At 38.7% G+C, this 16,632-nt stretch overlaps 2 protein-coding genes across 11 annotated transcripts in view; one reads left to right on the top strand and one right to left on the bottom strand.

Annotated features, from left to right (window-relative positions):
• TMTC3 (transmembrane O-mannosyltransferase targeting cadherins 3) overlaps window positions 1-14,425 on the bottom strand; it is a 56,566-nt gene extending 42,141 nt beyond the window's left edge. For 2 of the 3 annotated variants that reach the window (XM_044743727.2, XM_014849476.3), the window contains exons 1-2: window positions 14,214-14,425; window positions 939-1,155 (exon numbers count right to left, since the gene is read on the bottom strand). In XM_044743727.2, the coding sequence (XP_044599662.1) occupies window positions 939-1,127 (189 nt within the window). In that variant the 5' untranslated portion in view covers window positions 1,128-1,155; window positions 14,214-14,425. The remainder of the gene's footprint in view (window positions 1-938; window positions 1,156-14,213) is intronic. The other variant, XM_070507037.1, reaches the window with a different exon arrangement.
• A 148-nt stretch (window positions 14,426-14,573) lies between these two features.
• CEP290 (centrosomal protein 290) overlaps window positions 14,574-16,632 on the top strand; it is an 87,611-nt gene continuing 85,552 nt past the window's right edge. For 4 of the 8 annotated variants that reach the window (XM_070507030.1, XM_070507034.1, XM_070507035.1 and 1 more), the window contains exons 1-4: window positions 14,600-14,752; window positions 15,020-15,084; window positions 15,378-15,504; window positions 15,653-15,730. In XM_070507030.1, the coding sequence (XP_070363131.1) occupies window positions 15,403-15,504; window positions 15,653-15,730 (180 nt within the window). In that variant the 5' untranslated portion in view covers window positions 14,600-14,752; window positions 15,020-15,084; window positions 15,378-15,402. Of the gene's footprint in view, window positions 14,753-14,817; window positions 15,085-15,377; window positions 15,505-15,652; window positions 15,731-16,632 lie in introns of those variants that run through there. The other 4 variants (XM_070507032.1, XM_070507028.1, XM_070507033.1 and 1 more) reach the window with 4 other exon arrangements.

Below are 16,632 nucleotides of genomic sequence, written 5' to 3'. Positions count from 1 at the left end.
GGTGAAAACAGGAAGGCTGCAGGAAAATAAGTATTTTTTCTTATTAAATAAGCAGACTTTATGTGCTTGTGACTTCCAGAGAATGTGGAAAGGGGCCATGAATGATGACTGACAAACTGTACCTATAAAAGGGTTATTATGTTTTGACAACTAAGTGCCAGGTACTATAGATAAATTAATTCATTTATTTACCCTCAAAGTATTATTCTTACTAGGAAAACGACTTGCACCTAAAACCTGTATTCCTACCAGTTTCACACAGCTATTACATGAAAGAAGTAAAATTAGAATCTAATCTATATGATCCCAAGCTGACAAGGATTTATTCCCAAACAGTTTAATACTGACTTTCAAAATAAAGTTACTGGAAAAGTAAAAACACTCACATAAAAATGAACTAAACTTTTGGATTCTCAATATAAAATCAAAATAACTATTAGGTAAGAAGTATGACACAAATTTTTAATAAGTCACTTTTGTTTTTCTGCAGAAAAACTGGCAATATGTATACTTACTATTTTTACCCTTAGAGTCTAATCTATTTATATTGAAGTTACATATATTTTTAAATGGTTAAATATATCACAAGTAGTCATCTCTTTTGCCTGACTCAGAAAAAAAGCGAAATAAAGTTGGTTAGCAACAATATGACTCATATTATGCTTATTGCTCTCCTAACACATTTGGTTTTCACATAAATATATTGTTTTTAAAAAGATTAAGCCAAGGTACATAACCAAGGAAAGAATCAAGTACTGCTTTCAAGAAGATAAATCTTCAACTTTCTGTCTAATTTACCACAAACATGTTAGGTCTCATATAAAATTTTTTGGGGCAAAAATCCCTAATTTCTCTGATGACACTGTTGATAAAGAATTAGGAGTAATTTACTACCCAGGATATTTTTAAATCTGAGATAAATATACATAATTACTTACCTCAGACATGGGGGTTCCCCAGAAGTCATTCTGAAATAAAGTTTTTAAAGGTGTCGATGGATGCAGGTCTTTATTATCCAGTATTGCTGAAACATCATCAAAAACAAAACCACAAAAGAGGCTGTTCCAATAGCAGGCAGTAACCACACCTACTATTAAGGTTACTTCTTTGAGGTTAATATCAGCCATCTTTTCCACAAACACTTGTGGACAAAATCTGGGGAAAAAAATCATGAAGATAAAATGAAATAAGTAACAGGTATTTTTCAAAAAATACAATTTTAATAGAAAAATAATAAGCAAAATAAAGATAGAATGCTAATTCTCCAAAAGAATTAATTATTCAAAGCTCAGCTCAAATGTCATCCAACTCTAAAAAGCAATTAGCTGACCACCTCTCCATATTCCTAACCGAAGTCAGAATTAATTTCTCCTTTATACGTGTTTTCATCCCTCTGTTAAATTCTTTTATCACCCCACTTAATCTTCGGACCTCTCTCTCTAGCAAACTAGATGGTGAACTCCTCATCAATTGTTACAAGTCAGGTTACCTGGGAAACAGATATACACAAGCTAATACTAAAAAACTAGTAAGATGTGCTCCACGAATAGCTAAATGAATCTTTGTTGGAAAACAAATACTTAAAAAGTCACTGCTCATGGATTTCTAAAATGTAGATGAAGCTTATATTTTAGTACTTTATAAATCTCAAGATCAACTATTATTTCAAGCAGGGATCCAAACTTAGAGCATGCAGTCTTGTTTAATCAAAAGCCTTTCAAAAATATTTGTCTTGAATGCCTTTATACCAGCTGTATACTAGCCAGTTAACTACAGTCCCATTATCTTTCACCCAGATTGATTTATTTGATTGATTTACATTATCTGCTTGGCTGTTGAGGATATGAGTTTATGACCCAGATCTAAATCATGGTTTTTCTTTTTCCAATTACAACAATGCTTTTAATCTAGAGAATGCGCTTCATACATGACAATTCATAATTAAGTCACTGTTTTAGAAAGGATTCAGTAAGGGAATGGTTGAGAGTAGAAAGAACTATATGAACTGGAGGATACTGAAGCACAGCCCTATGATATAAATATGGTTGGAAGATACTCTAAAAAAACAAGCTGATGATATACTTTACTATCTTGAGTGGTGTTACTAGTATCATTTTAGTGTTATCACCTGCGGAGGGCAGAACAGCAGCCCCCAAAATTGTCCATACCCAAATCCCCTGAACCTGTGAATATGTTACATTACATGGCAAAAGAGACTTTTCAGGTATGATCAAATTAAAGATTCTGAGATGAGATTATCCTGGATTATCTGGATGGGCCAATTCAATGGGAAGAGACCTTACAACTGAAAAGAGGGAGGCAGGAGTCAAAAAAGCAGAGGTTGGAGTGATATGATAGCTGGCTGGCGGCCATAAACCAAGGCATTATGGCACCTAGAAGCTAGAAAAGGCAGAGAAACACATTCTTCATCAGAGCTTCTAAAAGGACCACAGATCTACTGATATCTCGATTTTGGTGAGACCCATTTCGGACTTCTAACCTCCAAAACTGTAAAATAACAAATTTATTTTATTTTAAGCTACTATGTTTGTGGAAATTTGTTATGGCAGCAATAGAAGACCAATACATTACTCACAGAGCCAGAAGATCTGAGACCTGAGATATATCTGTAGGGGTTCTGGTCAGACCAGATAGGAAGAATAGGGTAGAGACTTAAAGTCAGGTGTAAGATTTATATAAGCATATATATACAAGAACCTATAGGAAAGTATTAAAGTATCTTTACAATCAGATAAGAAAACCTCAGAACACATTAGATGTTTGAAAGAGATGCAAAATCCAATCCAATAAATCAGGAAAAGAAATTAGCTGCACCTTTTGAAGAAGCATAGTTTTCAATTAAAAGAAAAATTATTCAAGAGTTTATCTTGAATCCAGAAGTGATGTACCACGTATGAACCTGTATACATTCTTTATCACAAAAAACATTGATGGTGCTTGTTTAAACATCGGAGAGACTGAACAGGTATTCGCCTCAGCTCCCCCCAAACCATAGACTAAAAAGGAAAAAAAGGAAGACTACAAACTCACAAGGATGAAGACAACTGGAGAGGAGTTCATAGCAAATTTTGGAAGCTGAGAAGGCAAAAGGCTTAGTAAGTAACTCAACAAAGCTCAGGAAGTGAATCCTAAGCTGATGCTCGGAAAGCAGAAAAGTTTTTTTGCACTCCTGCCAGCATCAATCACAAAAATTAGTGCCAAGGATCTCAGCAAATAGGGCTAGAACAGATGGATCTGTTAAAGTTTAGACCCCTCTCTCACTGGGTACGGCCAAGTAACCTTCCCTCCTACAGCAAGGCAGGAGACTGCAGACTTCCTCTCTGGAGCAGGTCAAACAGTGTCTGACAAAGGTAGCTCACCGAAAATAAGGGTTAAGTAAAAGTCTGTCTATATATTCTGAGACCCTCCAGCTCTCTTCTACTACAAACTGGGAATAGAATCTTGTAAAATTTTACAACGCTAGAAACAAACAGAGGATTCTAAAAGCTTCCAGAAAGAAAGAAAGCAGGTTCCATACCAAAGACCAGGAATTCAAACAAATCTTTTTTTTCACTAACACCACCGGAAGCTAGAAGAAAAAAATCCAGAAAACAAAAAGGGAGTAATGCTTCAAATTTCTGAAGTATAATAACTTCTAACATAAAATTTTGTATTAATAAACCCAAATTTCCCAAGTGGGAAAGTAGAACAAAAATATTTTGAGACATTTAAAGTCTTAAGAATTTACCTCCAATGTCTCCCTTCTCAGGAAGCCAATAGAAGAGGTACTCCAACAAAATGAAGGCATATACTAAGAAACAGAAAGATAGGGAGCCTTTTTAGGTGCTGGCAGGTTAATTTCATAGGGCCGCTTCCTCCATCTGCGAGCCCCACTCACTTCGCGATTACATGTGTGGATACTTCTACCAGCTTACTGCTTGCTATACCTACCAGGAACAACTCTGCAGAGCAGAGAACACACGTGCCTCCAACCTTTATTATTTATGGTCAAGACCTATGCTTCAGAGGACAACACCTCACGATCATTTGTGAGGTGCAACCCTAGGGACCCCCAAAACTTACTGAGAATTGTGATACTGGTAGATGCTCCCAATGATGCAAGCAAACCTTAATTAGGATATCCCAAATCTATGTGTCCCTGTTAGATTCCTTGGCTCCTCAGTTTCCCTCCTGGGATGGCTCCCTCCACCTCCGACAATGCTGGAGACGACAACGTCCCAGCCCACAACAACACAGGACATGACAATCTGAGAGATGACAATACCAACAGCTTGGGACAAGAGGATTCAAGAGATGACAAGAGCCTAAGACACTGCAAGACACAGCTTCATCCTGAATGCTGCTTCTGCAACCTTCCATTATAGGAGAGATGACACCCAGGAAGACATGGCAGCCGATGATGGCGAGCACTGCCTGGGATTTGGTTGCTGAACTGAAAGCTTGTTTATCTAAATTTGCTGCTGATGATTCCCTTGAGTGGCATTTTGCAGAGTTAACTATGTGTTTACCCCAAGGCCTCCTTGTTTACAACAACATTTGCTGCTTGAGTGTGAGGCGGTATTAGGACTGCCAGGCTGCTCTCTGCTGTGCCTTTGAGCTTTGGAAGGCAAAGGGTGAATCCTGCAAATACAAGCCCAGTATTCTGCTTTGTGGACATCCCTAAGCAGGAGAAGGCTCTTAAGGCAGTGGCGACTGTGGGGCCCATCTCTGTAGGTATAGATGCAGGCCAGGATACTTTCCGGTTCTATAAAGATGGCAATTATTATGATCCAGAATGCAGCAGTGAACACCTGCATCATGATGTTCTGGTGGTTGGCTATGGCTTTGAAGGAGCAGAATTAGATAATAAATATTGGCTTGCCAAGAACAGCTAGGGTACAGATTGGGGCATGAATGGCTACATAAAGATGGCCAAAGAATGGAACAATCGCTGTGGAATCGCCACCATGGCCAGCTATCCTACTGTGTGAGACGATGGGGATAAAAGAAGGACTTGACTGAGAACAGAATATCCAGAGAAGGAATTTTATCTTCAAAGTGACCAGACCTTACTGTATGGGATAAAACACTTGAATCACTGAAGATCTAAATTGTGATTTGAATTCTGTGACATTTTATACTGGTAAAATGTTACATTTCTTTAATCACTGTTGTAAACGGCTTTCTATTATTGACTTGCCTAATAACTTCTGAATTTTCATTTTTTAAAAGGATACATAAAGTTTTACCTTTTAAAGTAAAACAATTTCAAAGCAAATTAAAAAAAAAAGAAAGAAAGACGGGGAAATTAGGAGATAGGGGCTCTAACACAAGAGAGTGACAAAGGAAACACCCAGAATGACAGCCAGGCAAGCAGACCTATTAACCAGCAGACATTGGAACAGGTCAGAAGGTTCCTGAATGACAGTCCCAAGAAGATATAACCAAAAGAACACCTGATGTTTAAACACACTGAGTGAAGAACTATTCACTCTTATACCGTATGTGTGTGTGTGTGTGTGTGTTTAACTGTAATTCAGAAATACAAAACAACTCAGGGCATCCACCACCGGGTAGGTGAAAATCAAGCCTTGTGTATTGGTCAGAAACCTCTGTCCCATAAATAATCTCAGTCTGTGACCAGGTAACACTTGTGGCGACAAAACTACTGTTTGGTTAAATGTTCTCACCACAGAAAAGTTTAAAATTAAGAAAAAGAAGTAAACGAAACCTGTGGTTTTAATACTTTGAAATTATATTTGGGAACAGTACGTATTTGATTTTCAGGATAGTTCTAGTGTTTAAGAGAATCTGGCACACACTGGAGTCTCTGATATCATAGCTTCAAAAGTATAATTTAAAATACAATATATTGTACTATAATATGTATAATATACATAATTGTAAATTATTGACCATGCAATTTCCAGATTTAGGACTTTTAATTGAAAAAGTATAGGAATCTAGTCAAGTTTACAAATAGTATTGGAATTTTTATACGAACTTGGGAGTTACTACTGTTTTAAGTTTAATTTACTAGCTTTATAAAAGATGTTTAAGCACTAGAAAGTTTTGCTTGTTAAGCCAGGCATCTGAAATCCTTGAATAAAAACTAATACATTAAAATTATAAACGCAGTTTTAAATTAGGGCAATTTAGCCAAGTTTTAAATGTAGCTGATTAAGGGCATTTAGTCCTTTCAATTTGAGTTATTTGTTATTTAAAAAAAAGTCACAGTATTTTATAAACAGAGCAAGAATTTTAGGTTGAATTTAAATGCTTAAAGAATACAAGGTTATACCACACATCTATGGACAGCTTATATTTGACAAAGAAGCTGAGGGCATACAATGGAGAAAAGAAAGTCTTTTCAACAAATGGTGCTGGGAAAACTGGAAAGCCACATGTAAAAGAACGAAAATTGACCATTCTTTTTCACCATTCACCAAAATAAACTCAAAATGGATCAAAGACCTAAAGGTGAGACCTGAAACCATAAGTCTTCTGGAAGAAAACGTAGGCAGTACACTCTTTGACATCAGTATTAAAAGGATCTTTTCAGACACCATGCCTTCTCAGAGAAGGGAAACAATAGAAAGAATAAACAAATGGGACTTCATCAGATTAAAGAGCTTCTTCAAGGCAAATGAAAACAGGATTGAAACAAAAAAACAACCCACTAACTGGGAAAAAATATTTGCAAGTCATATATCTGACAAATGCTTAATATCCATAATATATAAAGAACTCTTGCAACTCAACAACAAAACATCAAACAACCCAATCAAAAAATGGGCTGGAGACATGAACAGACATTTCTCCAAAGAAGATATACGGATGGACAATAGGCACATGAAAAGATGCTCATCATCACTGATCATCAGGGAAAGGCAAATCAAAACTACACTAAGATATCACCTTACACCCGTTAGAATGACAAAAATATCTAAAACTAATAGCAACAAATGTTGGAGAGGTTGCGGAGAAAAAGGAACCCTCATACACTGCTGGTGGGAATGCAAACTGGTGCAGCCACTATGGAAAACAGTATGGAGATTCCTCAAAAAATTAAAAATAGAACTACCATACGATCCAGCCATCCCACTACTGGATATTTATCCAAAGAGCTTGAAGTCAGCAATCCCAAAAGTCCTATGCACCCCAATGTTTATTGCAGCACTGTTTACAATAGCCAACACGTGGAAGCAACCTAAGTGTCCAGCAACAGACGAATGGATAAAGAAGATGTGGTACATATATACAATGGAATACTACTCAGCTGCAAAACAGAACAAAATCATTCCATTTGCAATAACATGGATGGACCTTGAGAGAATTATGTTAAGTGAAATAAGCCAGCGAGAGAAAGATAATCTGTGTATGACTCCACTCATATGAGGAATTTAAAATTATGGACTAAGAACAGTTTAGTGGATACCAGGGGAAAGGTGGGGTGGGGGGTGGGCACAAAGGGTGAAGTGGTGCACCTACAACATGACTGATAAACATTAATGTACAACTGAAATTTCACAAGATTGTAACCTATCAATAACTCAATAAAAAAAAAACCAAACAGATGGATGAATGCTTCACTAAATTATACTATAGTGTGAAGCAAAAATTTACCAAAATGTAAATCATGACCCAGAAGACATGTTATTTTTTTTTATTACAACTCCAAATAAAGAACAGTAAGGATAAAAAAAAAAAAAAAAGAATACAAGGTTATAAAATGTTACTTTAAGAAACCTGGATAGATCCCATGATTTCTAAACACAGTTAGGTAATAAAAAGTTATGCAGTCACTTTAAGTTGCAAAACAGTTACATTCAGTAATTGCAATGCTCAATTCCAACATAATAATCAAAACTCTGAACTTGGTTTAATTTGGGGGATTGAGTGCCCCAGGCTTGGGTTCACTGCAGATGAGAAGCCTGTTGTCATGGAATGTGTATGCAGTTTATTCTTCTCTTTCTTTACCTAGAGATAGCACCTTATATTCTTGTTAAACATAGTGTTTGAACACTATAGCGCTTGTGGAAATTAATAAAAGAAACCTTAACTAGACTGGAGTTGGGAAAGCCTATAGGGGGAGCTCTCACACCCTCAAACACATCTCAATTACACCAAACAGGAAGAGGATGCTTGCATCTTCCACGGAAAGTAAAACTACTTTACTACTGAAAGAAGACTTCTCTCCCCACCTGGCAACAGCCTAGCCAACGAGAACGGCAATTCTTTTGGCTATTCCTGAATAAACTAATTTTCAGATAAAATACCAGGTGAATTTGCTTTTTAAGTTGACACGTTAGAGCAGAATGGAGAGAGAAGAAAGTAAGGAGAGCAAAGGAGCTTACTTTACCACCATATTCAAAGATGAGACTCTCATATGTGTTTGAGGATTCTTTGTGGACTGAAACCCACAACACTGAGGACTGTCACCTGAAGTGCCCTTTATCTCTATTTCATGCTCCTTTATCAGAAGGAAGATCCTTACTCCCTCCTTGGAAGATGGTAATACCCAGCTTTTCTTCATTGAGATCAATCTGCAACCAGCACCTCTACCTCCACCCTCTACTCCCAACACGTGGCTTTTTTGGGCAGAACCTTGGATGACTCTACAACTGAGCTCATGAACTAGAACTAAGAACTAGAATAAGCACTAGAACTAGGCTCTCTCACTTTCTCTCATTATTAAGCTACCTTGGGTAATCTTTTAAAATTCTATTATCTTGGTCCTTTATAAACTTGGTATGAGTGAGGAGTTTAAGAAGCACCAAGTGGGTTTATCAATGAGGTGCTGATCCTGAATGGATGGCATTGCAAAATATTTACTATTCTTGAGAGCTACTGTTATGGTTAGTTTTATGTTTTAACTTGGCTAGGCTATAGTAGTATCCAAACATTAATCTAGCTGTTGCTATGAAGGTATTTTGTAGATGTAGTTAACATCTACAATCAGATGACTTTAAGTAAAGGAGATTATACTCCATAATGCGGATGGACCACATCCAATCAGTTGGAATTGCCTTAAAAGCAAAACTGACACTTCCCTGAGAAGAAATTCTACCTGAAGATTGCAGTCTCTCTGTTCCTGCTAGAGACTTTCAAGGCTGCCCACTGACTCTACAGATTTTGGATTCACTGGCCCCATAATTCTCTAAGTCCACTTTCTGATATAAACGTCTTTGACATATATATAGATATATATCTATACACATAATATATATGTATATATTTCTTCTGTTGGTTGTGCCTGAAGTCACTCCTGTGCATACAATTATCTGCTTGTTAAGGCTGGATATCTGAAAGGTAGGAGTCTCAGCTTGGAAGGCTGGACTCTGCTACTTGTGGTCACATGCTCTAGTAGGTTAGCCCGAACTTCTTTAAATGGTGATGTCAGGAGAGCAGGAGGGCAAGTCCCAAAGTGCAAGCTCTTTTTTTTATGAGGAAGATTGTCCCTGAGCTAACATCTGTTGCCAGTCTTCCTCTTTCTGCTTGAGGAAGATTGCCCCTCAGCTAACATCTGTGCCCATCTTCCTCTATCTTATGTGGGATGCTGCCTTGGCTTGCTTGACATGCGGTGCTAGGTTTGCACTGGGGATCCAAACCTGCGAACCCTAGGCCACCAAAGTGGAGCGTGCAAGCTTAACCCCTGCACTACCAGGCTGGCCAAGCACAAGCTCTTTAAGGTTAGGGGAAAGGGAGAGGGTTGCATAAGGACATAGACAGAGAGAGGCATGATTCACTGTAACAATGTAACACATCACTGTTCAATGTTAGTTGTGGGAATGCTATAGACTGGATGTTTGTGTTCCCCCAAAACTCATGATAAATTCTAATGCCCGACAGGAGGGTATTTGGAGGTGGGACCTTCGGAAGGTGATTACATCATGAGGGTGGGGCTGTCATTAATGGTGTTGGCATTCTTATAAAAGAGGCCTGACAGGGATCCATTGCCCCCTTTGCCATGTGAGGACATAGGGAAAAGATGCCCTCTATGAACCAGAATGTGAGTCTTCACACAACACTGAATCTGCTGATGCCTTGATCTTGGAATTCCCAGACTCCAGAACTGTAAGAAATAAATTCTTGTTGTTAAAAACCACTTAATCTAGGGTATGTTATTGCAGTACCAACAGACTAAGATAGGAAACTTCTCGTTTTCTTCCTAGGCACACAAGCATATTAACACAGATGCACATATATGTGCAGTTCCAATCACAAGAGAAGACCACTCATGAGCTACATTACAGACATACAAAACAGTATACTTCCTTTATGAAAACTGTACTGACTGCTCACTTTTTCCAATAATCCAACAGAAGAACTGTGGGAAAAAATAAACCATATAAAATAGGAAAATTTTACATGAACTTGGAAATATCTAGCCTGGAAAGAAAAGTCCTCTCAGTTAAATAATGTCATGATTATATCTTCCTCAATAAGAATAATCTACTGTATTTCATTAATATTTTAAAGTTAGTAAAACTTTGGCCCGAGAAGTGTGCATTCACATTGACTCCTACTAATCTTTCCAGTCTCCTCACGTTGAGAAAAGACAAGAGTCTACTTGCTGCACACTGATTCCTCTCCATGAGAACAGGCAAAACAAAACATTTACTATACTTAGTGGATACTAAATTTCTCATGGCCATGCGTTATTTTAGACACTGGAAAAGTAAGCTAACATTCATTTTCCTGATAAGGCAAGAAAAAGGGAATGGAAGTAACATCTAAGAAACAAAGGCTGACTGGTACAGAGAACGGAGGTAGCAATTATAAAAGGCAAGTCTTTCTTGTGACGTGATTTTGGTCAGATAAAGCTGCTCATATAATCAAACAGAAGAAAGAAGGCAGGTCTAGGCAAGCATTCCTGTAACAAGGCCATTTACAAAATCATCACATAAATTCCTTCCCTTTGTGAAAACTGACTGATGTAGAAAATTTGGTGAAAAACAATGGTGAGTTTTAGCGATTTTCCTCAAAATTATAGAGTGAATGAATGAACTAGAATTTGAGTTGAATTTCTTGATTCACAGTCTAGCACAGTGTACAAGCTCAAAACTACTGTTAGAATGAGCAAAATAATGAACTTTAAGCAAGATTTTTGCATTTAATCAGGACTGCAATTGAGATCTGGGTTACAATCTTAGCTTTATTAACTATTAGGAAATTACTTAGCTTCTCTGAACCTGTTCTCACTTTTGAAAAATGAGAATAAGACTTACCATTAGGCCAGGTACCTTGAGTTGCTGGGAAAGTAAATGTGAACAAGAGGGTGAGGGAAGGAAAGGGTAGAAAAGACTAATACAGACAAAACAAAACTAGTAAATGAGTAAAAAGAAAATAATAGTTATAATGAACAAAACAACAAGAAAAAAAACAAGGTGGTGCGGTAAAAATAACAGATTCCTACTATGAAAATAATATGTAGTTTTAAGCATAGTATATGACATAATAACTCAAGAAACATTAGATTTCATCCCTACTTTCCCCTGCTAAATTATGAATTAAAAATACTGAACATGAGAGGCCAGCCCAGTGGTACAGAGGTTAACTTCGCATGTTCGGATCCCGGGTGCAGACCTATGCACTACTTGCCGAGCCATGCTGTGGGAGACATCCCACTTATAAAGTAGAGGAAAATGGGCACAGATATCAGCTCAGGGCCAGTCTTCCTCAGCAAAAAAAAGAGGAGGATTGGCAGCAGATGTTAGCTCAGGGTTAATCTTCCTAAAAAAAAAAATTCTGAACATGAAGAATATTTAATTCAAATTCTTGAGTAAACAAATTTATATAATTAGAGTATGATAATATTTAATATAGATGGCAAGACTGAAGAACAAGCACTTTACAAATATTGGTTCCCTGAATGCCTGAGGAGGCAGTTTAGCATAGCAGTTAAGAACATGTCCTCCAGCCAGGAAGATCTGCGTTCAAACACACTGTTTAAGTTTGAGCAGGGTATTTAACCTCTCTAAGCGTCAGTTTGTTAACTTCATTGGAAAATGAGGACAATATAAGCACCTATTTCACTGGATTGTTACTGAAGACTAAATGAGATAATGACAAGGCTATAGTAATCAAAACAGTATGGTACTGGAATATAAACAAACACATAGAACAATGGAACAGAAGAAAGCACCCAGAAACAAAAGAACCAAGAATATACAACATGGAAAGGATAGTCTCTTTAATAAACTGTGTTGGGAAAACTGGAAAGCCACATGCAAAAGAATGAAATTGGACCCCTATATTGCACTACTCCAAAATAGATTAAAGACTGGAATGTAAGACTTGAAACCACAAAACTCCTAGAAGAAAACATAGGGAGTAAGCTCCTTGACATAAGTTTTGGCAATGATTTTTTGGATTTGAAACAAAAGCAAAAATAAACAAGTGGGACTATGTCAAACTAATAAGCCTCTGAACAGCAAAGGAAACCATCAACAAAATGAAAAAGCAATCTATGGAATGGAAAAAAAATATTTGCAAATGTATACCTGATAAGGGGTTAATATCCAAAATATATAAAGAATTCATACAATTCAATTGCAAAAAAACCAACAGTCTGATTAAAAAGCAAGCAGAGGAACTTCCTCAAAGAAGCCATGCAAATGACCAACAGACAGATGAAAAGGTGCTCAATATTACTAATCATCAGAGAAATGCAAATCAAAACCATGAGATATCACCTCACACCTGTTAGAATGGTGATAATCAAAAAGACAAGAGATGATAAGTGTTGACTAGCATGTGGAGAAAAGGGAACCCTTGTGCATTGTTGGTGGGAATGTAAATTGGTAGAGACACTGCAGAAAGCAGTATGGGGTTTCTCAAAAAATTAAAAACAGAACTACCATGTTATTCAGCAACTCCACTTCTGGCTATACAGTCGAAGAAAACAAAATTACTATCTTGAAGAGATATCTGCACCACCATATTCACTGCAACATTATTTACAGTAGCCAAGCCATGGAAACAACCTAAGCGTTCATCAGAGGATAAATGGATAAAGAAAATGTGGTACATACACATAATGGAACATTACTCAGCCATAAAAAGGAAATCTCGCCATTTGCAACAACACGGATGGAGCTTGAGAGCATTATGCTAAGAGAAATAAGTCAGACAGACAAATACTGCATGATCTCACTTATACGTGGAATCTTAAAAAAAAACAAACTTATAGCAACAAAGAACATATTGGTCAAAAGGCACAAACTTCCAGTTATAAGAGCAGTAAGTTCTGGGGATATAATGTACAGCATAGAAAAAATAAAAAGAAAGAAAGATAATGAACAGTATTTGGTATATCATCTTTCAGTAAAGGATTAGACAAAATTATCCCTACAAATCTGAAGAATGCCTTTAAGTGTATCTCACAAAATCAGTATTTATACAATCTTCTACTGAGCTGTTATTCAAACATGTGGTTTGGAAAGAAATCTATTATTTATTTTCAAAAGGAAAATTTATCATCAATTATATTATTAAAAAATTGCCTTAAAAAAAACGATAAAGATGAGAGGCAGTGGTCCAAACAGTCGAAAATGTCATTTAGATTTCAAGTCTACAGCTTCTTGAGTTACCTAGTGGTCTATCAGACTCCAGAATGGCTGAGAGCAGTGGGATGAGCAAAACTTGCACAAATAAGGGCTGTAAACACCTGAGAAGGCGATTTCATAGAAGGGCACCCTTGCGAACCAAGAAAGCGACAGCTACAAGACTAATGAGTACTTCTTCAGTACTCACCAGCCCCTTCTCTCTCCACCCCCAGCAGTGGCCCGGGCAAGTTCTAACCTCTCCTCTCTAGAGCCTTCACTCTCTATATACTAGCTCCTCAACTCAACCTTCAAGCCCTTCCACCCGCGAAAGTGATGGTGCTACAGGGCAGGCGGGCGGGGTCGGAGGATGCGGTGGCCTCTTCTCAATTCTTCACTCGTCCCCAAGCCATGATCTCGGCCGCGCAGCCCCCACTCCACTGTACAGAGACACATTCTGATCCCAAAGAAGGGTAAAACTTTTTTGTCTTCTTCTCACAGAGAACACCACCTGGGGCGTCGCTTGCAAACACCTTGGGAGAAAGCCCGGTTTTCCCACCTCTGCACACTCGGCCCCGGCCCTTCCGCCCCAATGGTGGGAGCGTCTCTAAATCAGGACGCTCCCCTCTTCTCCTCCCCCGCCGCTGACCGACAGCTCAACCTCACCTGGGAGCGGTTCCACCAGGGGATGGCTTAGGAAAACCTCAGGAAGAGCAGCCCAGCGAACGACGCCACCGAAGGCACAGTCATGCTCGACCTCGTGCAGGGATCCAGCGCAGACGCGCCTCGGCCACCGCGCCTCCGCCGCCGGGTCGTTCCCCCGCTGCCCCGGTACAGCGGCAGCCTCTCGCATTGCACGCCGGGAACGGCCTACCTCCACTTCTCAGAGACTTCAGTTCCCAGGAGGCACAAGCTTCCAAGCAGAACTGCACTCTGGGATCTGGAGTCCTCATCCCCGAGCCTTCTCCTTGTCCTTCTCGCAGAGTCCTGGGACCCAGCTGGGGAATCTAACGTAAAGCATTACCCATAGTCGTGAAATGTAGGCTCCCCTCGCATCCGGGGCTTTGTTCTGGCCCTGACAGGGTGGGGAATAGGGTCGCCTAGCAGCCGCTGCCGCTTAACTTGCTCCGGACCGGTTGGCGGGATCCAGTGTCGGATTGGAACCGCGCTGGGGAGTGTCAGGCGTGGCGGCGGGGCCCGGCTTGGTGGGTGCGGTAGATGAAGGGCCGCCTCTGGTTGCCAGGGTTGGTCTAGGTGGGCGGATCCTAGTGAGCAGGAGCTGCGGCTCTCTTCCCACGCAGGTTCTGTAAGCGTCAGGGCCCATCTGCAAGAGCCCAGCTTTCCGCCCCTTAGCCTTTGGTCAGCAATCCATCTGCCTTCTCGCTTCAGCCCTGATTTCCCCGGCCCAACTGCGCTCAATTTGTCGTTTATTTCCTCACTTTTTTACCCCCAGTTTCTGCTTCTCCGATCAGGGGTCAATTTCGGCCATCCGAGCACCTCCGCACTTCGCACCATTAGATGTTCGCGCGCCTTGGTGGTAAGGGGGCATGAAGGAGGGGACTCAGAATATTAGTGCCGAGCTAGATTAGTTTTAGCAAGGAAGCCGTCATAGTTTGTTAAGCCGATACAATATCTGATGGTTTGTGCCAACTGGTATAATTTTGATCAAGGCTATTTTACCCGCTTATCTGTTATACAGTTAAGGAACCATAGCTCTTTGCTAACACCATAGGGAGTTATAATAATGTAATCTGTAGAACTAAATTACTGTGAAAACAGTAATGCTGTTTACCTTGAAAATGCTAATACCCACCTGTTTTGTTACCGAAGGTAAAGCACGGTGAAAGAATTCAAGATGCCACCTAATATAAACTGGAAAGAAATAATAAAAGTCGATCCAGATGACCTGCCTCGTCAAGAAGAATTGGCAGATAATTTATTGATTTCCTTATCCAAGGTGCTTAATTGATAAATAATGCATAAATATATACATACAACTATGATTAATCTAAGTTGTCCCTTTAATCACTGAATGGTACAATTGGAAGAGTTCTTATTGCTTAAGGGTTATAAAATATATAATAGTTGTTTTTCTGTTTACTTAGGTGGAAGTAAATGAGCTAAAAAGTGAAAGTCAAGAAAATATGATACACCTTTTCAGAATTACTCAGTCACTAATGAAGGTTTGTATGCAGTAGGTTTTAAAAGCTTTGAATGTTAGAGAAGATTTAAGAATCTGTTCTTAAATCAGTTAATCTCTGTGAAAGTACTTTGTGATATCTAAGTTACCACTAAAAAATGAGATATTTTCAAGTGTGGATTTAGAATTTTGGTATTCAGAACATTGCTGGTTTCTGCTAGAAAGTTCCTAAAAGAATGTGAGGGAAACAGATGAGTATGTTTAAAAATAACATAGGGAGGTCCTATGTTAATTCTGTTAATATACTCCTGAGATAGAAGTGAAAAATACAGACGATTACTGTAGGGATTGGCTAGGTGGGGAGGAGATTTAGGTGTGAGAAGACTTGTTCGTAAAGGTCAAAGGCTGATGAGTAGTTTTAGGTCAGTGGAAAGCAGTGGTAAAATGTTAAGAAGATTCTAGAGCTGGAGGGTACTGTAAATACAAGTTGGGAATAGACAATGTGCATATTCTTTACATTTGAGGAGACAAGTGCACAAAGTTTATAGCAGGTTCTAGAGGAAACAGATGTTGGGAATAATTTGGAATAGGCTGTCAAAGGCCTTAAAGGTGTATTTTATGCTGTGAGCAATGAGGAGCCATGAAAGGTTTTTGAGCCACAGTTGATAGATAGAAAACTATGCTTTGGGAAGGCTAAACTAGGTAAGGCAAACTAAACTAGGGAAGGTAAACTAGGCTAAATAGGACAAATTGAAGAAAATTGAAGCTCTTTAGACAAAACATTATGAAGGAGGTTAGACATAAAATTATGGACTAGAGTAATGACAATTAGAATAGAAAAATAGACATAGTGGAAAACATTACAAAGGGAAAAGTTGCAATACTGGATATAAGACTTGAGGGAAAAAGAAGACTCAAAGATGTTTCAAACTGTTAGGAATCTAA

This window comes from Equus asinus, chromosome 4 (genome assembly GCF_041296235.1).
Source record: "Equus asinus isolate D_3611 breed Donkey chromosome 4, EquAss-T2T_v2, whole genome shotgun sequence".
Lineage (NCBI taxonomy): Eukaryota > Metazoa > Chordata > Mammalia > Perissodactyla > Equidae > Equus > Equus asinus.
Note: the sequence above shows the minus strand (reverse complement) of the source record. Positions and strands in the feature narration are given on the sequence as shown.